Below are 22,092 nucleotides of genomic sequence, written 5' to 3'. Positions count from 1 at the left end.
TAATAGGGGGACCTGGGGATCCTCCCCCAACCCAGATGCAAATCTGGCAAGTGTCAGGGTTCAGATGGTTCATGTGGAGGTAAGAATGAGGGCAGGGGTGTGGAACAGGGGACCAAGGAAGGCCAATGCAAGGCACTAGCACGGTGGTCAGTGCTTAGTTCTTCCAGAATGTTCTGTGGAGCCTTCTGAAATGCACCTCAAAACTGTCCTAAGGGGGTGAAAGAAAGCAGCATTTTCCTACCATCTTCTATTCCCCCTTGGGTCAAAGGTAGCCCCACAAAAATTAATTCCTCCAAAATTTGGGACTCCGTAAATAGGCTGAGAGGTTGGTTCTGAGGCAGGAAATGAGGTGTCAGGACAGAGGCTCAGCGTGGTTGTTATCTCCTGGGAATCAGGAGGGTTAGGACCAGGAGGGTCTGCAGTGGAAGAGTTGTCCAACACGGATGTCAGACCAACCAGGCACAACCCTGCCTTGGCAATCCTAGTCCACTGCGGAAGTTGCCATGGTTCTTCGTGAGGAAGAGATGAGATGCCATTCGCTTCCCACCACAGTGATTTAGGGAGTAAATCATCGTCTAGAGCGCCAGTTCTAGCTCAGTATTAGTGCTGGGAGTGCAGGAGGCGTCTTAGCTCAGTGGTGCAGTAATTGACTAGTAATGTCTGCCATGAATGAGCATGGGCCGGGGAGGTATCGTAACCATGCTGTATATTTACCATGCCTTTTTTTTTTTTTTTTGGCTGAATCACGGCTCGGTGGTAAAGAACCCATCTGCCAATGTAGGAGATGTGAGTTTGATCCCTGAGTAGGGAAGATCCCCTGGAGAAGGAAATGGCAACCCACACCAGTGTTCTTGCCTGGGAAATCCCATGGACAGAGGAGCCTGCTGAGGATACAGTCTATGGGGTCGCCAAAGGACACGACTCAGTGACTAAACAACCACCACCACCCCCAGGAAGCATGCAGGATCTTAGTTCCCTGACCGGGGATCGAACCCACACGACCTGCAGTGAAAGGGCGGGTTCTTAACCACTGGCCACCAGGAAGTCCCAATTCATCATGCGTTTTGCAGACCCTCCAGTTCCATCCTCCTTTAGCATTACTAGAATTCTACAAGAGTATGTTCTCTGAGGGGAAAATGCCCTACCTTTTATACCTCCTTCCATTTAGAGGCCCAGCGTGGGACCACAGTCACAGGCTTGGGCGGCGCTGGTTTCCAGGCAAGGAACTGAGACCCTCCTCCCACAACAGCCCCTCAGAAAGATGCTGACACCGGGGCCAGGCTGTCTGGGTCACAGGGACACTCAAGCAGGTTCCCACCAGGTCTAGAGTGCAGAGGTACTGAGAACTCATTGTCCCTGGTGGATGGGTGGGTGGTAACCCATCCGGTCAGGCCATCCAATAAAAACCCACATCCACTCAAGTAAATATTTGTCTAACTCCCTGGGGAACTGGAGCCCACACCGTGGCACCTCTCCTTAGGAGTCAGACACATCTCCGCTGGCTATCACAGCTGCAAAGACTCTACTAAAAGCTTCCTAGGACAGACTGTTGTGGGCTGGATCGTGTCCCCCAGATCTGCAAATTCTAGCCTCCACGACCTCAGTGTGTGGCTCCGTTTGGAGATGGACTCATTAGAGAGATAATTAAGGCGAAATGAGGTCGGTCGTCGGGGTGCGTCTTAATCCAGTGGGACTTGTGTCTTTATAAGAAGAGGAGATTAGCACACAGAGCCCCAAGGGAAGACCATGGGAGGAGGCACGGCCGTCTACAAGCCAAGGAGGGAGGGCTTGGGAGAAGCCAGCGCTTCCTTCATTAAATACCCTAAATGCCAGCAGTCAGGGCATCCTGCTGCCAGGGCGCCTCCGACGGAGCCGGTAGAGGCTTGCCCGGCCTCCTTGGCCAAGGCTCCAGGGTTGGCCGAGCCACGCACCTGCCCCCCAGGTGCCGGCAGCGGCCCTTGCAGCAGCCACAGCCCATCACAGAGGGCATGTGCTGGTCTCCATGGGAACGACCTCGCTGTCTCCTCCAGCCCTGAGGTGAAGTGCGTCATCTCCATCTCACAGATGTGAGAAATGACAAGAGTCCAGCGACTTCTGCTGAGTCCCCCAGCTTTGAACTCACATCTTCTGACTCAAACTCTATACCAGCAATCTACCTCTGTGCCTAGTGGAAGCGTGGAACATTTTTTACATTTTTTTTTAAAGTAGTCAACCAAAATCTCTTACATTTGCAGTTAGAAAACTTCATATGCTTCAGATATGCATGTAAAAAAATAGATCTGCCTTTTAAAAAATTGTTCAATTCTTAGATTAAATTAAAATTAGGATGCATTATCCTTGCCCAAGATGCTTGACTGTTTGCATAGCACTGGAGTGGGCAACATCACAGGTCAGCCTGTGATTTAAATGTCTCCTTGCAAAGAGCATTAACAGGTAACCACAAAACAGAGCTAGTCAACACATATTTGGAATTCAGTCCCATGCCCAGTAATCAAAGACTTACAAATTAGATGTGAAAAATGAATGTTTTCTTATATATCTTAAAATAATAATTTCTAAAAAGCAAGATATAGGTCTTGTTAATAGTCCATATTGGCAATGGTATAATTAGATGACCAGAGGACTGAATATTGCTACAACCTTTAAGGCAAGCAATTTGTCACAAAACTTTTGTTAAGAACCTGCATTCTAGAAATATCAGAGTTGGAGACAAATGGTAACTACAAAGATGTTTCTGAGACTGTTATTGATAAAAGCACAAAATTGGAAATAATCTATTTAACACTAGAAGAAGGTATAGGTAAACTATAGTGCATTCACAAATATGAGATATTGCACAGACATTGAAAGTCTGTTTACTCAAGGGACTTCCCTGGTGGTCCAGTGGTTAAGACTCCGCCTGCCAATGCAGGGGACATGGGTTCGATCCTTGGTCCGAGAAGATCCCATATGCCTCGGGATAGCTAAGTCTGCCAGTCACAGCTGCTTGGCCTGTGTGTGCAGTCACTGATGTTTGTGCCTAGAGCCCTTGCTCTGAGACAAGATAAGTCACCAAAGTGAGAAGCCCGAGCTCTGCAACCAGAGAAAGCCCATGAAGCAGCAAAGACCCAGAATAGCCAAAAATAAACAAAAATAATTTTTTTAAAGTACATTCACTTGAACAATAAAATATAGGAAAACGATTACATCATTAAACTATTAGAACAAATGTCTAAAGTATATATGCAGAATTCTTTCATGTATAAAAAACTGTGCAGAATAAAAGAAGTGAAGAATAAACATCAAAATATCGACAGTGAAATCACTCTCCTTAAGTGAGGAAACAGGCCTAGGGTGATTGTTTTTTTACCCTTTCTTTAGCGTAATGTTTTCCAGTGTTTCTTAAATTGAACATGTATTTGAACAAAAAAGAATAATAAATCTTTTAAAATATGGCATGGATAATCCACAACTTTTAAGTTTTCCTGTGAATTATTGAGGCCTTAGAGCTTTTCTAAAACTAACAAAAATTAAGGCGATAAATATCCAAGGTGGAGAAGCAGGTACACTGATGTGTTACTTGGGGCACTGTAAATTATTTCACTCTTTCTGAAGAGTAATTTCACGATATGTAACAAGCACTGCAAAATTGTTCTTCCCCTTTGACCTAATAATTCCACCAGGAAACAGGTCCCCAAGGAAATAAATACAGAAGAGGAGAAAGTGGCGTGTTCAAAGACAAGTGCTGAGGAGCCATTCATAATCATGAAACACTGGAAACAATCTAAGTGCCCACCACAAAAGATGGCACATAAATCCTAAACCTGACAAGCCAGCAGGTCACATCCATATGCGGAAATGTTTATAAGAACAGTGAAGTGGAAAGAAACACAAAGATTAGAGGAGAACTCAGAAGAAGTAAACAGTGGTGGGGTCAGGGTCCACACGCTTCTGAAAAGTGAGTTTCTAAATTCTAAATTGTAAGAGCTGCTTTGCCCAGAACTGGGGGCTCTCTAAGAGTTTGAAGAAAGAGGCCAGGTGAGCAGAAACACTTGTTTCGATTAGACTCACTTTCTGTGGATGAAGACGATCACCGGGGTTGTGAGATGGAATTGAAAGTCATTGGCAAGGTACCACGTCCAGCCGTTGCACTGGAAAGAGACCAGCACAGGTCACTCCTCTCCTCCACGTAACCAGTGGCTCACCTCCCGGGACCAGGAGGAGGAACTCGGGGGCGGGTGAGGCGATTTCCACGGGAAGAGAAAGGACTTGAGTTAAAGATATTTCACAAACCTCATCTCAACTCTGGAGAAGGAAATGGCAACCCACTCCAGTATTCTTGTCCAGAGAATCCCATGGATGGAGGAGCCTGGAGGGCTGCTGTCCATGGGGTCACACAGAGTCAGACACGACTGAAACGACTTAGCATGCATGCGTGCATTGGAGAAGGAAACTGCAACCCACTCCAGTGTTCTTGCCTGGAAAATCCCAGGGACAGCGGAGCCCGCTGGGCTGCCGTCTATGGGGTCGCACAGAGTCGGGCATGACTGAAGCGACTTAGCAGCAGCAGCATCTCAACTCACCCTCCTAACAACCCCAGGGGAGTAGGTGTTATTCTGACCACTTTACACACTGGAAATTCAGACATGCTTTCTCTCTTGTTTAAAACAACAATCACAGCTAATCTCCCAGGGCAGTGGTGGGAACTGAATTCCACCATGTGTCACGGATGGGAGGAGTAATCACCGTCACAGAGCAGTTCTCTCTTCTTGCCCTCCCCCCAACTCCAGGTGGAGAGAATATGTTCATTTATTTTATTCTATTTTTAATTCGATAGACTGTGCTGGTTGAGAATGGAGGTCTGGCTGCAGAGGAGCGTTTGCGGGAAACCCCAGAGTTCCCACGCAAGACTGACGTGAGAGCAGCTGACCGGAGTGACCTCGTCTGGGCTCTCTGTGCCTGTGGAGCGCCCCCTGTGTCTCTGATTCAGGCTGAGACCACTCCTGGCGGCAAGTCTCTCGGGGCTTCAGAGATGAGAGGCGCCTCCGTCTCCCCTCCCACCCAGTGGCTCCTGAGGAGACCAGGCTTATCAGAAGTGACAGCTTCGCTGGTCCCACCTGTGACCCCAGCTGGTCTGCCCTGGGGAAGGCGGCCTGGCGTCTGCTCCGGGGGTCCCCGTCACAGAGGGTGATGGGGGGTCCGCCTGAAGGCAGTTAGACGGTGACGGGCGCCCTGTCGAAGCTGCCAGACCCTTGTGAACCAAAGGCAGCTGACTGGTTGGCCAGCGGCCACGCGGTCACACTCCAGTGATTCTCCTTTCGGCAGCGCTTTCTGCTGTGGCTGCTAAGTGGCTTCAGTCGTGTCCGACTCTGTGAGACCCCATAGACGGCAGCCCACCAGGCTCCTCTGTCCACGGGATTCTCCAGGCAAGAACACTGGAGTGGGGTGCCATTTCCTTCTCCAACGCATGCATGCATGCTAAGCCGCTTCAGTCGTGTCCGACTCTGTGTGACCCCATGGACAGCAGCCCACCAGGCTCCTCTGTCCACGGGATTCTCTAGGCAAGAACGCTGGAGTGGGTTACCATTTCCTTCTCCGCAGTGCTTTCCAGGCAGGTGCAAAATCATTGACGCGGTTTAATTACAGCTATTTCACTTCCATTTGCTCCGATCTCATCAGGAGGAAGCTAGGGCTTCGGGGAAGCCATGACCCAATACACACACACGTTGTGAGATCCAGCTGGATGTGGGGTAGAGTTCATTACAGGAAGAGTGTGGTGCCTCGTTCCATCCCAGTCTCGGTTCTCTGGGTGGAGGTGAAGGTGTCCTTCCTTCCCGCTGGGGTGGCGGGGCCCCGACGGCACAGCGATGGGGTGGGGACACCTGCGTCCAGGACAGGGACCGCGCTGGCCCGCCCCCGGGCCCCCCGCCCCGCTCCCTCTCTGCTTTCCCAGCGCCCACCCCGCCAGGACGGGTGCAGCAACCCCCACCTCACACCCGAGGCGAGCCTCCCTCCCACAGCCCACCTTCCTACAGCATCGCGATCACTCCCGAGAAGATGCCAGAAGAAAGGGGATCAGACTCGGGCTGGCCCGGAAACGCGCGCCGCACTGCGCCCCTCCGCCCCTTCGCGGACGCCCTGAACGCACCGCATCCTGGACCGACAGGAAGTTATTTAGCAGCAGCAAGTTGGTCCACCAGGCCCGCCGGCAGTTCTCCAGGTGGAGCTTGGGCACCTCCCAGACGGGCCCCCAGGGCACAAGGGAAAACAGTGCAACCAGCAAGGACAGCGAGAACAGGTGAAGAGGCTGCAGCCTGGCGGGAAAGAGCCCGGAGAGAATGAGTCTCAGTGGGGGCTCCACTCGGTCCCCTGGGGTGGGGGGGCCACATAGCCATGGCGGATAAGATGCTCAAAAATAGATTGTCCTGGGGGAGCGACCACCTCCTCACTCACCCCTCACACCTTCCTTTCATTCGTGGGTTCACAGCGGCGTAGGTGCTACTGATGCAAAAATACTGTTCTTCATGGAGCAAGTCATATGTGTAAGCCACTCCGCTAGGAACTTTCTAAACCTGCCCAGTAACTACGATTGTCAATTTTACTGATGAGCAAATGAGCGCTCAGATAAGTTTGAGTCACTTACCCAAGACGGTCCAACCACATGTCGGTACTGAGATCTGACGCTGTTAGATGTTCTTTCCACAGGGCCTCCCTAGATGAAAATAGCTTTCCATACTCCCTCTTATCCTCCTTTCCTGCCTCACTTCATTTCCTCCTTCCTTCCCTCACACACCACCTCTTTCCAAGCAAGATCTGCGGTAGCTAGAAGCTGATGAAGGAGGCAATAGGTGTCTAGACTGGGGCTGTTCAACAGAATGTAATAATTCCAGCCACATCGGCCATTCAGTTAGCACATTCCAGCGGCCGCATTTTAAAACGTCAACAGTATAATTAGTTTTAACAATACACTTCATTTGGTCAATACATTCAAAATATTGTCATTTCAACAGATAGCCAATATGAAAAACTATTGAGCTATTTTGCATTCTTTTCTTTCACCGAGTCTTTAGAAGCCTGTGTATATCGGATATTTGCAGCCTGTCTCACTGGTCTACCCTTCTCTGGGTGGGGGGAGCCTATGGACAACTCAGAAGGCGCATGCAATGGGGGTGTGGCTTCTGGGTGGGCCCCAGCAGAGCCCTCTTTTTTTAAAGAATATATGTGAAAACCCAGGGCAGTACAAGGGCAGAGAGCCCATGGCCCAGAAGCATCTCTAACCATCTCGGAGGGGGACTTCAGGGCCTGGGGTGGGGGGTGACAGATAGGGGAGCAGGGCAGCTAGAGAAGCAGCCCCAGCAAAGGTGTGGGTCTGCACCCCGCCTCCGGTCAGCACCCCACAGAGGTGACCTCCTTCCTAGAGAGCACCAGGAGGGCAGGAGGGTGGTGGGTACCTGGGAGCAGGGCTGCGGTTGCTGATCAGAGTCTGAGGGCAAGGGCGCCGACTCTGCCAGGATGCAACTTCCTGGACCAGCTCGGGCTGCAGCCGCAGAGCCCGCGCTGGGTCCCGGATCCTGCCGGTCAGCCATCTGAGCGCGCTGCTGTGCGGATGCTCCCTCGAGCCTCCCACACACCATCTGTTGCCTCCATCTCCCCGGGAGAACCAGTCAGTCCCTGCTCCCCTCTGAACCGGAGTCCGGGTCAGACGTCCTCCGGAGGGACCCGGGGAGAGGCTTGCGGCCAGGGCGGCCGCAGGGCGGTGGAACAGAGGCTGCTGGAGGGGCCACGCCCGGGGGTTACAGGGGAAAGAACACGAGAAGCGGTTTCTAGTTTTGTCTAAAGTTTTCACACTGAGAAAATCGCATCACTCCTCCCTTTCCTCTCCTGCGGTAAAGGGGACTGATGGTTCCTTAGCTTCCTCTAAGGAGGAGGAGGACTCCCGCCTCCTAGGATTTTCTGAGAATCAGGAGATCACTAAGAAAACTGAAGTCTTAGAGGACGGAGTTATGGTTGCCAGGGGAAGGGAGAGTCGGGAGTTTGGGAAGGACAGGTACACAAGGCTCTTTAAAAGGGATAACCAGGACTGCCCTGGTGGCCCAGAGGTAAGGAATCCGCCTTCCGGTGCAGGGGATGTGGGCTCGATCCTTGGTCCGGGAAGATTCCACGTGCCTCAGAACATCTAAGCCCGCAGACCTCACTGTGGGATTAAGACTGGATGCAGCCAAATAAATAAATATCAAAAATATATTTATCTTAAAACGGACAAGCCACAAGGACCCACTGCAGAGCACGAGGAGCCCCGCTCCCTGTCACGTGGCAGCCTGGCTGGGAGGGAGTCCGGGGGAGAAAGGACACGTGGATACGCATGGCTGAGTCCCTCTGCTGTCCACCGGAAACTATCACAACATCGGTAATCAGCCACACTCCAATACAAAATAGAAAGTTAAAAACCAAACCAACTGTTTGAAACGTGGGACATGTCATACAAATATGCATGCCCTTCAAGTGTTTGTCCAGGCTTGAAGATTTAAAGTCAAAGTAGGCTTGCAAAGATTAAAACCTGTGGTACTAGCTAGTGCCATGGGGGTGTGAGAAGCGGCCTTCTCATACCTGGCGGGGTGGGAAGGTCAATTGGACAACGTCCATCGATACATTCAATGCACCAGACCATCGTTTCCACTCGTAGGAATTTACCCTGCAAACGTGCCCAGACAGTTGCATAAAAATGTACAGACTTCGTGTCACTGTCTAATAAGACTGCAAAAAACTTGGAAACCACCTTCATGCCCATTCATGGAGAGCAGTTAAATACATGATGGATGGTCCACCCACACGGCGCCATCCCGGCAACCTTAAAATCAGTGAGGTGAGTCCTTCCATGGCAGTTAGAGAAAGATGCCAAATCATTAAGTTAAAAAAGCTACATGCAAAATAATGCAGCATTAAGTATAGTTCTCTTCATGGGTGGGGAAAAGAATATATAAATACTTGGAAAGTCCCTGCAAGAATTAATTCATAAGAAGCTGTTACCAAAGCTGTCCTATGGGAGGTGAGACTGGAAGGGGTGCCTTTATTTTTAGTATAGAACCTTCAGCTATAGTTAGACATTATTATCAATAATTTTTTAACTTAAACTAATGTGTGGGGGCTTCCCAGGTGGTGGAGAGGTAAAGAGTTCGCTTGCCGATGCAGGAGACTTGGGTTCAATCCCTGGGTCGGGAAGATTCCCTGGAGAAGGAGATGGCAACCCACTCCAGTATTCTTGCCTGAAAAAGTCAATGGACAGAGGAGCTTGGTTCATGGCTACAGTTCATGGGGTCTCAAAGACCTGGACATGACAGAGTGCACACATACACAAACTAATTTTTTAGAAAAAGTATCATTTCTTTTTTTTAAAATACGTATTTATTTATTTGGCTGAGTTGGACTTCATTGTGATACGCAGGCTCTAGAGAGAGTGGACTCAGTAGCCCCAAGGCTTGTGGGGTCTTAGTTCCTCGATCAAGGGTCGAACCTGGGCCCCCTGCATTTCGAAGGTGGATTCTTAACCACTGGACCACCAGGCAAGTCCTACTAGGAAACTAAATTTTAAGTTGTGGCTCCTACTTGGAATAATCCCACAGTTTTAGGGGTCTGGAGCCTCTACCCTCCTTGTCTCCTGTGAGGTATCTGTAAGGTTTTACCCCTAGAAGCTGGGCTTTCACATTTTCTGAAACTTGCAGAAGCCCCCACTTGGTCTGCCTCTCCTGCCCTCACCCCAGTCTGCTCTTGCCCTGCAGCCAGAGTGATTTTTGCAAAATGTAAACCTGGCCATGCCACCCCCTACAGGGACCCCCAGAAGGCTTCTCCTCTTGGAGGAAAACGGGAAGTCCTTAAGGCTGCCCCCGGCTCTAGAGGCTTGGGGGGCCCTCATCCCTCCCGTTCTCCCCTCGAGGCTCACTCTGCTCCGGCACCTTTGGGCTCTCTGAGATTCTGCAGGTACCTCAACCACGGCTCTCTCCTCGGGACCTTTGCTGTCGGTTCTGCAGTATGGACCCTTCTTCCCTCAGGGAATTTTCTTTGCTTAGAACATTCCTTTCCTTCCGTCAGGATTTTCGACAAAGGCATCTTCCCTGACCACCCTTCCAGAGGAAGATGCTGTCTTGCTTTCTTCTCTAAATTATTACTTGTAGCCTTATCATCACTGACCTGGAATAAGAGGATTTGCATATCGCAACTTAGGGCTGCATATTTATTTGTTTACGGTCCATCTCTAGTCACTAGAATGTAACCCCCTTGCCAGAAGGCACCTGCGTGGTTTGTGTGCTTATGCATGTTTAGTCGCTCAGTCATGTCCGACTCTTTGCGACCCCATGGACTGTACAGTCCATGGAATTCTCCAGGCCAGAATACTGGAGTGGGTAGCCTTTCCCTTCTCTGGGGATCTTCCCGACCCAAGGATCAAACCCAGGTCTCCTGCATCACAGGCGGATTCTTTACCAGCCGGGTTACCAGGGTTTCCCTGCATGGTTTATCAACTGCTGAATCCTCAGAGCCTGGGGCAGTGCCCGGTACAAGTGGGCCCTCAGTAAAATACAGAAAGAGCAAGTGAGCAAACGATCTTGCATCTACTCTTCTTGAAGTTAAAAGGGCAGGGAATAAATCATATTTGAGAAAGAACAGTAAGTCTTGATGAATGAGAACATCAAAATAGCTAGGAACATGGCTGCCTCCTCACTGGGTTGACCTTAAAGATGGTGAGTCCAGTCTGTGGGTTGGTAAGGCTTCCCCCATACCCCCAACAAAGTTCTGTCCCAGCTTGGACTCATTTGCTGTCTTCCTGGCGCCCAGCTGGCACTCTCCCAGAGCTCCCCATCTCAAGAACGCCCTCCCCATCCCCCACGTCACTTGAGCTGGAAAGTCTGCGTGTCCGCGGCTGGCACCCTCTCCATATCCCCACTGCCCACAGTCAGCGCACGTCCCGCAACACGTCACCCCCGGGACCCTCGCCAGCATCTTGCCCCATGAGGTCTCACCCCCGCACCCTCCTCCACTCTGGGCTCTCGGCCCCAGTGACCACTTTATCTGCCCAGGAAAACATGTCTGACTCTTCACCCCCAGCTCTGGGGTTGTTCTTCTGAAGGGCTTCCCAGGCAGCACCCACCAGGCCACTGGATCCCACACCCCAGCCCCTAACAACCCGCCTGAGCATTTATCACTGAGAACGCTGGGCCTGAAGGCCAGCCCCTCTCCTCCAGAAAAACACAGGGCAGGACTGGCGACTCAACCCACTGCTCGTCCCCAAAAGATAACACAAGAAAAAGTATTCTGTCAAGCATTCAGGACAAGGACTAGATTTAATGGGGCTTTGAAGAAACCACAAAGGCAATAAAGTTCTATTTCTCAGCTTAGACTCATTCTTAAACTATTAACCAGAGAAGTTAAGTAAAAATAACAACAGTAACAATGATAGCTTATATTTACTGAGGGCATACGACCTGTCACATTTTTCTAAATGCTTTGCACGCGTTATCTGTTTTGATTCTCTCGAGTCCAGCGAAGTGAGAGCCATCACTCTGCTCATTTTTAAGATGAGGAACCTCAAGCTTGGGAAGACTGAGACACTTACTCAGGATCACACAGCTGGGACATGACTGAACCAGAATGCACGCCCAGGCAGACTGGAGGCAGAACTTACGCAGTCCATTTGACGGGCCCAGAAGATTGTTCCAACATTCCCCTTGCTGTTTTGTGACGGTGCAGTGTAGCAAGAGAGCCATGGACCCTAAGTAACAAGAACTGGGCTCCAGCTTAGCCACAATCCATGATTTTAAACGTGTATAAATTTTTAAATGGTGGGTTACACAGGTAGACGTTTCTTTTTCTCCCTACACTTCTACCGTCTCATTGCATCACTGCCACTGGCTATCCCACTGGTTCTATATTCTGTCCCAATACTGTATTCTATTCCGATCCAACCAACCAGGCATTTGTAAAGAATACTACCACCCTTTCTGCCTTCTTATCAGAGTGACCGTCATCCCAAGCTTCCACCAACCCCTCTCCTGATTGTGTCTTATTCTATTTTTATTATTATCATTTGTCCTTAACACAGGAGCCAATTACTACTAATTTACAGGAGCTACACAAATTCTGTTGAACATAAATTTCATGGGAATCTGACTGTATGTTCATTGAAGCCTGCTGTCCATTAGCTTTAGAAATAAGGAGGTTTTTGTTGGTTTAATACAGTTCAAGGTTTATTAGGAAAAATACCATGAGTACTGGTATCTTCCACTGCAAAAGCCATTAAACCAAGAAAGAGCAACCATTTAAACACGGTTTAAATGAAAGAAAACTATTTTTCTCTGTTTACTTTTTTCTTTGAAAATTCTTTCAAAGGAGGGTTAAAAGACTAAATATAATAAGTGATTACGCAGCAATAAAGAATTGAAAGATTATATGAAAAACCTACCTTATGAGGCGACCGAGAAAGTATCTGAGCATGACGCTAGGGGTTATTCCTTTGTCTGAATCCTGACGCATCTTTAAAAATGACCTTGCGCTTAGCCAGCCACTGAGAGGAAGAGAAGAACAGACCACAGGGATGGCCGATCAGCGGTGCGGTTCACGGGTTGACTAATTCGGTTGTCTCTATCAGGACACACGAAGTGACGCTGCAGCAACAAAACGTCTTTAAGGCTAAAAACAGTAACAGCTTTCTCCTTGCTCATGGTACGTGTCCACGGCCAGTCACCTTGAGCTCAGCATCTTCCTCACTACGGGAGCCAGGCCAACAGAGCAGCCTGAGACGAGAACTCTTAGGATTTACTCTCTTAACCACTTTCTTATCTAACAAACATCAGCGTTATATTTATCATGTGGTACATTCCATTCCTCGTACATACTGGTTTTATAACTGGAAGTTTGTACCTTTTGAGTTTCCCATGCTTTTGACGTTTATTCTGTTTCTTTTCTTTCTTTTTCGTTTTGGATGTGCACAGAATCTGAATTCCCAGGCCAGGGATTGAACTCAGCCTCTCAGCAGTGAAGGTGCAGAGTCCTAACCACTGAACCACCAGGGAATTTCTACCTTTTAACATTTACAGTGACGACCCTCTAGGTTTCCTTCAGGATTGACTGGTTTGATCTCCATGCAGTCCAAGGAACTCTCAGGAGTCTTCTCCAACACCAAGAAAATCAACCCCGAATATTCTTTGGAAGGATTGATGCTGAAGCTGAAGCTGCAATACTTTGGTGAAGAGCCAACTCATTGGAAAAGACCCTGATACTGGGAAAGATTGAAGGCAAAAGGAGAAGGGGACGACAGAGGGCGAGATGATTGGATGGTATCACCGACTCAATGGACATGAATTTGAGCAAGCTCTAGGAGATGGTGAAGGACACCAGGAGGCCTGGTGTGCTGCAGTCCATGGGGTGGAAAAGAGTCGGACATGACTTAGTAACAACATGTAAGTGATGGTGATGCTCAGTCATGCCTGATTCTTTGCAACACCATGGACTGTAGCCCGCCAGCCTCCTCTGTCCACGGAATTCTCCAGGCAAGATTACTGGAGTGGGTTGTCATTTCCTTCTCCAGGGGATCTTCCCGACCCAGGGATCCTGCATTGCAGGAGAGTCTTTACCATCTGAGCCAGCGGAGAAGCCTGCTATTAAGAGACATTTCTAAGTATAAAGACAGGTCAACTTAAAAAGTATCAGCAGATACATGCTTGACTTTATCTTATAATCTATAGACAATACATTAGAATATGTAATGAATCCACCACGCCTTTTCCAAAGGAATACCCAAGACAGAAGTAGCAATAAAGTTATAAATGACAGTCATCAACCAGATGAGGTAATTTAGATGAAGCTTTTCTCTCTCCAAGAGATGGGGACTGGGCAAGTGGTCAGGAAGGAAATGTGCTCTTAACTTTGCATGAAAAATAATGTTCAGTTCCACGTTGCTGAACATAGCTCTGTTTTTGCCAAATAAATCCTCTACTTCAAATTACTGTCCAAAAGCTTTATTAAAACTCCGCTTCTGGCCTTTGTTTTGGAATCTGTTACTTTTGCTGCCGCCTCCTGATCGCTGTCCTCTGAAGCTCCTACTTCTTTCCTGCTGTCCCGTGACAGCTCGGTGGCCCTCGCGCCGTCCCCTGAAGCCTCGACTGCCTTCCCACTGTCCTCGGAAGTTGCAATTTCCTTCCCGTGGACCTTCTCGCTCTGGTTGCTCCGTGGCCACAGAGAGCTGCCAGCACCGTGAATGATGCCACGCTTCTGTATTCTGTTACTGATGCAGTAGGGATGTCAAAGCAAACACCCAGCTTTCCTTCGAGAAAGACCATTCCCTTCACTTCGGAATCAATATCCTCACCCAGCTGCTCTTTAGGTTCTTTCCAAGCATAACTAATGTTTTGCATTTCAGTCGAGCGCCGCAAGACCACGGTCACAAAGCCTGCTTCTGAATTGATCAAGGAGCAGCTGGTCTACCGGCGTGGCACTGGAAATTTAACAACATATAACAACCTACAACTTAGTAGCAACAATAACCCATGACCCTTGTGGGTGTTTTGTTAAAGAACAAGTGTGTTTCCTATTGCAAAAGAAGGCTGTGTGTATATGAGTGGTGTGTGTGTGTGTGTGTGTGTGTGTGTGTGTGTGTGTTGGGCGGGACTTGGAAGGGATCAGTGAAGGTTGGAAACTGTCTTTACTCTCTGCCAGCAAGAGTTTCTTTTGAAATGCAGCAAGTTGGATTCACCACAATAGGAACAAAATTTGTAGAGACAAGTGAAGAGAGCCCTGAGTTGAGGAAGTAGCATGGCCAATCCGGATTCCGGCTGCCTCGTAGTTTCCAGAAAGAATGAATCAGGGTCTCCCTCTGTGTGTGGGCCAGCGCCGTCTCAAGTTCACAAAGACAGGAAAAGAGAAAGGCTGGCAGGAAAACAGGCTCCGGGCAAGACAAGAGGTTCCAAGAGGCTAAGAAGACCCAGGAAACCTAAACAGACTGGGAAAGAATAAAATCCTGCAGGAGAGATATATGAAATCAGCCCAGCCTGAGAGCTAGAAGAAGGATTCAAAAACCATCAGCAGTGACAGACGTCTTTGGTCTTAACTATGTAATATATTGCTTCCCAGGTGGCTCAGTGGGCAAGAATTGGCCTGCCGATGTGGGGGCTGCAGTCAGGTTCGATCCCTGGGTCAGGAAAAGCCCCTGAAGAAGGCAACGGCAACCCACCCCAGTGCTCTTGCCTGGAGAATTCCGTGGACAGGGGAGCCTGGCGGGCTACAGCCCATGGGGTCTCAAGAGCCGGAGACAAATGAGTGACTGAGCACACACTCACACGTGTTAAATATATTAGTGACATGGGTGTTAACACGTGGTTTTGGCATAAAACAGACATTATATTTCAGTTCTGATTGTACTGAAATATACTCTAGTTGAGGAGGGGTTTGGGGGGCTGAGGTTATTTCATTTCCAACATCAACCTTTTCTGCTATAAAAACAGGCCTGATAGAGGTTGATCATGAGAACTGTATGGGATCAAAGTGTTTCTGAGCACAGCGGCACTGACGTGTTTCACTATTAGTAATGTTTCTGGTGTTAGAAAGAAAGTGAACAGACCACGTGCACTTCCTAAAGTGATAAAATGAAAATTGGAAGGGGAAGAGAAAGGACAGCAGCCACCCAGATGGGCCGGGAGAAACGCGCAAACAGGAGTGAGGAGCGAGGACACGCGGGTCTCGGTCTCCTGCCTCGTGGCAGGACCTACTGGGTCTCCCTCTGCGGTCCTCACCCCACATGCTGGGGCTGGCGCAGGGCTTCTCAGACGGGGGCCGATGGCAGCATCGCCTGGAGGGCTTGTTACCCTCCGAGCACCTGGGCGGGCCCGAGAATCTGCATTTCTCCCAAGCTTGGGGCGATGCTCAGACCATGTCCTGAGAAGGGCTGGGGAAGGCACAGTGCCCCCTGGGTCCCAGACCGAGCCCAGAGTCACATATGCTGTCTTCATGATGCGCGAAAGTGACAGCCGCTCAGTCCCCTCCGACTCTTTGCGACCCCGTGGGCTGTAGCCCGCCAGGCTCCTCTGTCCTTGGGATTCTCCAGGCAAGAATACTGGAGTGTGTAAGCCATTCCCTTCTCCAGGGGAATATTCCCCGCCCAGAGATCAAACCCGGGTCTCCTGCACTGCAGGCAGATTCTTTACCATCTGAGCCACCAGGGAAGTTTCTGGGGCCATCTGGAATCTCAGGAGCGTTGGCCTGTGTTGTGGAGCTCTCGGGGCTGACCCAGTGGCTCTTTGCTGTCTCTGATTCCCACTGACGGCCCGGAATGACCAGCGGCCTTTTGTGCCCTTCACGCTTCCCTCCTGGTGGCAGGTCTCCAGCTTGAGTTTGCTTTGGTTCCAGCCATCCTGATCTGTCCTTGCCAGATCCCCTCCCGGGCTTGGAGCCCTGCCGACCAGTCCCCACCAGCATATGGCAACTTCTGTTGCCATGTTCTCACTGATTTCCTTGCAGGAAACAGAGCTCTGGTCTTTGAACTGCTGTCCCCTGGGCAGACCTCCCCGCCCTCCGGAGGCTCCCACCCTGCACTTGGATTTCGACTGCCTGGCTAGACCCAGCTGAGCTCTCTCGGAACGTCTGGTGCCCAGTAGCCCCGATACCATGGTCTTGTTCACTGCAGATGGCGGACGCTGTCCCTCACCTGTCTGGGCTACTCTGTATTGGATAGAGCACGGTTGGACGGATGAACGTGCATGCATGCTTAGCCACTAAGTCCTGTGTGACTCTTTGCAACCCTGTGGACTGTAACCCACCAGGCTCCTCTGTCCGTGGGATTTTCCAGACAAGAACACTGGAGTGGGCTGCCATTTCCTCCTCCAGGGGATCTTCCCAACCCAGGGACTGAACCCTAGTCTCCTGCGTCTCTTGCATTGGCAGGTGGGTTCTTTACCTGCAGAGCCATCGGGAAGCCCCCGGGTGGATGAATGCTTAGCAGTTAACGATGCCATCTGCCATCGCCATCTCCCTCCGAAGGCAGGGACACGTAACCCCAAAGAGGCAGAGACGGGCCAGCACAGAGGCTGGAACTCAGACTCTGGGACCAGACTGCCTGGGTTTAGACGACGGGCCCACCAGGACCAGGCCCTTCACACTCAGCCCCCTTATCTTTAAAGTGGAGATTTCGGTAGTCTGCCATACAAGGAATAATATTCAGCCATAAAAAGAAACGATGTACTGATATGTGCTTCAACATCGATGCGCTTCATAAACGTCATGCTAGCTGAAAGAAGCCAGGCACAAAAGCACGCCGTGTGAGCCGCGTGTATGAAATGTCTAGAGCAGGTAAATCCACACTAGAGAAAGCAGGTTTCTAAGAACTGGAGGTAGGGCAGACTGGGGAAAACCGCTTCATGGGTGTGAGGTTTCCCTGAGGGTGATGATAATGCTTTGGAACCAGATAGAAGAGGTAGTTGTGCGAGAAAGTGAATGCAGTAAGGGCCATTGAATTACTCACTCTGAGTGGTTAATTTTACGTGATGCAAATTTCACCCCAACCCCCAAAGAACAGAACCAAAAAACTGAGGATTTTAACAGTTGTCCCTACTGTATAGGAACACCATGAGGATCACATGATATAATGCTGCAAAGGGCTTCACGCAGTGCCCGACATTTATCAAACATTTAAGAAAATTTACCTCTCATTAGTTAATTTAAATAAACACCGCTTTATGTAACCTCACACCATTCTCTTATTTTTTTCCCCACATTTCACTGTGGTGAGAACTGGCAACTTGATCATGGATTTGCACCATACCAGGAGCCAGAATTTGAGAAGCGCTGAAATAAACAAGTTTGAGCAATAAAATCAGCTTTTGTAAAAGGCCTGTTTTAGAGAGCCATCCAGAATCATTTAATAAACTGAAGACGTAAAAGAGAGGAACTGGCAACCTCGGTACTCTCCAGGGATGCACGGAGGCCGAGGCCAAGCAGAGTCCGCGTGAGCCTGTCGGTTTTTCTCTCTAAGCGGGGAACAGCCACATCCACACCTCCCCAGACAACAGCCACGAGCACAACTCCAGCAGCGAGACCACCCTATTACCTGATCAGGAAAAACGTGTCCACGCCGAGATAGAAGGGGCCACTCCGAGAATAAAGGTACAGTGGGTTTCTAAGCACCCTGGCTTTCCATTCAAGCACATTATCTGTAAAAACGTAAGACACAGTGTCTTTTGATTGGACGGAAGAAAATCTTGTGATTTATCTTTTCAAAAAAACACCTTTAACTTTTAGCTGTATTGAGAGGGTTTTGTTTGGATCCATGTAATTCACTTAAGAGGAGAACATGGAACGGGAATAAGAGAGGGTGGCTCGGTAGCTGACTGCAGCCTGGGTTCTCCCCTGGGCCCCTCTGCAGGGCCCGCAGCCCCCTTGGAGCTGCAGCAGCATCGCCCGTTCAGATCCCCTGGGGGGCCCTCAAACTGCCCTGGGCTGGCCCCTCCCCTCAATTCTGACACGTGTGTTTAGGTCCCACTTGGAGAGTTCCACTCGGTCAACTTGGAGCTCTTCTGGAGTGTACCAACAGAAAGAAGATCCACAAACACTGATTTTGTACTAGTGCACAATACTTATCTATATTTGCCTATTTTTCCAGGAAAGGGAAAAAAAGAAGTTTCTGGATTCATTAATCATGACAAGAGGGAACCCAGCTCTTCGGAAGTTAGAAATAAAATACTCAGCTTTCCCCATTCACCAGAGAATGAGGTGCCTGGTTTACACCCAAACGGAGGTAAAGCAACCCTTCGACACTGGCCCGGAACACTCATTTACGGAGGCCACGGCCATGTCTCGAGAAGAGAAGGCAGGCCACTCGAGAAGGCTGCAGGCTCCCCTCCCAGGGCCCGACGTGACCCCCTACATGAAAGCCCCTCCCTCCCTTGACTACCCCAGAGATCCCTCGGTTTTCCGCACCCAGAGACATCCACGCAGTCATCTGACTCGTGTGCCCAGACATGATCCAGAGGAGGCTCAACACTCGGAGGCCGTTCAAGGCAGAGCACGTGCTTCCCGGCGTCTTTGTGGTCCAGAGGGCCGGCACATTCTTCTGCCAGGAAAAGCATTTCAGAACTCGGTCCACGGTGGCTAGAAAACCTAGGCAGGAGCAAAGGCATTACTGTGCACCCTGAAAGCCAGACCAGACCACACGCTGCCCCCCAAACAAGAGGCAAAACCTGCAAGCCAGTGATCCTGGCTGCCCCCCGGACGCTGCCTCCCTTTGACCGTGAAAAGCTCAGCCCAGTTCTCCTTGTCCCCTCTTGATCTATCTGTGGATCTCTGGACCTGGTCTTCCTCCTCTAGGAACCTCGACTTTCCCTAACAGTCTGGATCTGAGGTTGGTGCCCATGCCGTCTCATAACAGAACAGGCTTCCCATCTCAGGCCCCAGAAATGCCAACGCCTGTCCGCCTCCATCGTGTTTCACAAAGGGTCAGGCGAAGGGAAACTCGGACGTCATTGAGAAGTCACACACTCCCTAAAGCCAGCGTGGGGCTTGCAATGGCATCCCTGGGGCTCGCCCAAGAATGAACCGCTTACGACAACACCCCTGAGAACGCAGAGCGGCAGGGGCAGCAGCAGTGGAGGGCGCCCGCCTGACAGTCAGCCGGACACTCCCGGCTCTGAATCTGCCATGTGTTAGCTCTGGGACCTCTGGCAAGTGAATTAACTTCTCTGTGCCCAAATTTCCACACCTGCAGAATGGGAATCAAAGTCAGTCTTAGAATCGTGGGCTGATCACGGGAAACAAATGAGACAGTGTCACGGCTGCTACTGCTCACCAGTTGAAACTCCATTACTTAAAGAACGGTGAATGCCTTCTACTTAATTTATTCCCGTTCATTTAAAACAAATTTAATTTGGCTCATCCCGAGAGTCCATTAAGTGTCTGGAATTGCGAAACGGGAGCCTCGGAAACTCAAGCTGGCTCTGAGAGATTCGTTGTTTTCTCCAGGATGTCGCTGGGTGCCTCAAACGTGGGCACAAGAAGTCCTCGCAGAACGGAAACTCATTCACAATCGAGACGGGGCTTATAAACAAGCTCTGGAAATTTAAATCAACTTTTTAAATGGAAGCACGTAATTAGCATTTTGAGGTTCCAGGGGTAAGGAGGCGTTTTTCCGCTGGGGTCGCTCTCGGAGGTGCCTGCCTGGAGGCGGGAAGCTCACCTTTCCGCTTAGAGGGATTTTCGCTCAGCAGGAGCGGACGCGGGCCTACACCCTACGCCGGTCCTGGCTCCTCTGGGTTCCCCGAGCGGCCACACGCTCTAAAGGAGAGTCTTGAGAGCTGGGCTTTGTCCAGCCCTGCCAGCTCTTTTACCTCTTTGAACGTGCTTCCTCACTTTTTTCTTTTTTAATCAGCGTTTTTACAGTTTTCTGGCTGTGCTGGGTCTGTGTTGCATGGTGGGCGTTTCTCTAGCTGCAGTGAGTGGGGGCCGCTCTCCGCTGCGCTGCCCCCGGCTTCTCAGTCCTGGAGCTTCCCTTGTTGCCGAGGGAGGGCTCTGGGGCTCCCGGCTTCAGCAGTTTCGGAGGAGTTGTGGCTTCTGTGCTCCAGAGCACAGGCTCAGAAATTGTGGCACACAGACCTAGCTGCTTGTCGGCATGTGGGATCTTCCTGAACCAGGGATCGACCCGTGTCACTCACATTGGCAGGCGGGTTCTTTACCACTGAGCCATCAGGGAAGCCCTTTCTTCTACTTTCAAACCGAGCGCCCTTTTTGGCAGGGCCATTGTGAGGTTTCAAGAGCAATATTTGTCAAATATCTGGCCCCAGGCCTAACTTGGCAAGCAAGTATAGAATACATTTTGCTATCATTATTTTTTTCTCATCTAAATTCCACTTGCGAGTGAACTTAACTAACAGTAGCTACCAGACTGTCTGAAAATAACTGGTCCAGAGAGAAGGCAGCCTCTCTGAGCCCCATTTCACTTGTTTGTAAATGAAAAGTATCTTAAACCACAGGAGCAGAGGGAGCATCAGGTTAAATAATGCATGCAGTTACCTCAGTGGGAGTCCCTGGACCTGTAGCTTCTGCATCACCTGGGAACCAGTCAGAAAGGCACAGTCCAGCTCCACCCTAGACCGACTGAATCAGAATCCTAGATGGCTGGGCCCAGGAAATTGGCTGTGACAAGCCCTCCGGGTGATTCTGCTGCTCACCAAAGTTGAAGGACCGCAGGTGTGACAGTGCTTTGAATTTCCGGATTTTCCCAGTGATTATCACTATGAGCCCACTCTCAGTAACTGTGAGCCCAGTGTTACTGCAAGCCAACAACCGGGACTTCCCTGGCAGCTCAGACAGTAAAGAAAATCCGCCTACAATGCAGGAGACCTAGGTTCGATTCTTGGGTCGGGAAAATCTCCTGGAGAAGGAAATGGCTAACCACTCCAGTATTCTTGCCTGGAGAATTCCATGGACAGAGAAGCCTAGCGGGCTACAGCCCATGGGGTCCCAAAGAGTCAGACACGACTGAGAGACTAACTCTTTCTTTATACTTTTAGTAACAGATCATAGGGGAAGAGCCCCCAGACTGAAGTCCATAGCCATTAACTTCATGAAGATGTCCTCAAATATTCATGCATATCCTTCTCATCTAAATAGTGAAGAACAGGGGCCTCCCGGGCAGTCCAGTGGCTAAGGCTCAGCACCCCCAATGCAGGGGGCCTGTGTTCAATCCCTGGTCAGGGAACTAAATCCCACATGCCACACCCAAGAGTCTGCATCGCACACCTAAGAGATTCCACTGCTGCAAGGAAGATCAAAGACAGAGTGTTATGCTGACTTCACTTCCTAGAGAGTGTAAAAGAGGAGAGGAAAAAAAAATGTTGAACCTAAGGGTCTCTCTGTCTCGATTACTTCTAAACATTGAGGAATGTGACATTTCACACTGATGAAGTGTGATCACTCTGGTGATCTAAGTCACCTCTCATGAGTTTGTTAAAATGCCTACTTTTTCCTCCGCTCGGGGTTCCTGACGGTGAGACCGGCAGACAGCCCCTCGGCTGGACTCTGCTTCCTGGCCCGCTCCCCACCGGCGCTCTCAGAGGCAGGCTCCCGTACGTGGCCAGAGGCTCC

The 22,092-nt window shown here is 50.0% G+C and overlaps 1 protein-coding gene across 1 annotated transcript in view; it reads right to left on the bottom strand.

Annotated features, from left to right (window-relative positions):
- LOC122425590 (O-acyltransferase like protein-like) overlaps positions 1-19,188 on the bottom strand; it is a 32,525-nt gene extending 13,337 nt beyond the window's left edge. The window contains exons 1-5 of the mRNA XM_043444079.1: positions 18,934-19,188; positions 18,065-18,167; positions 12,431-12,532; positions 6,128-6,293; positions 4,051-4,130 (exon numbers count right to left, since the gene is read on the bottom strand). Coding sequence (XP_043300014.1) covers positions 4,051-4,130; positions 6,128-6,293; positions 12,431-12,532; positions 18,065-18,167; positions 18,934-18,976 — 494 coding nt within the window. The 5' untranslated portion in view covers positions 18,977-19,188. The remainder of the gene's footprint in view (positions 1-4,050; positions 4,131-6,127; positions 6,294-12,430; positions 12,533-18,064; positions 18,168-18,933) is intronic.
- Positions 19,189-22,092: the final 2,904 nt, after the last annotated feature.

The sequence above is a fragment of the Cervus canadensis genome, chromosome 23 (assembly GCF_019320065.1).
Source record: "Cervus canadensis isolate Bull #8, Minnesota chromosome 23, ASM1932006v1, whole genome shotgun sequence".
Classification (NCBI taxonomy): Eukaryota; Metazoa; Chordata; class Mammalia; order Artiodactyla; family Cervidae; genus Cervus; species Cervus canadensis.
Note: the sequence above shows the minus strand (reverse complement) of the source record. Positions and strands in the feature narration are given on the sequence as shown.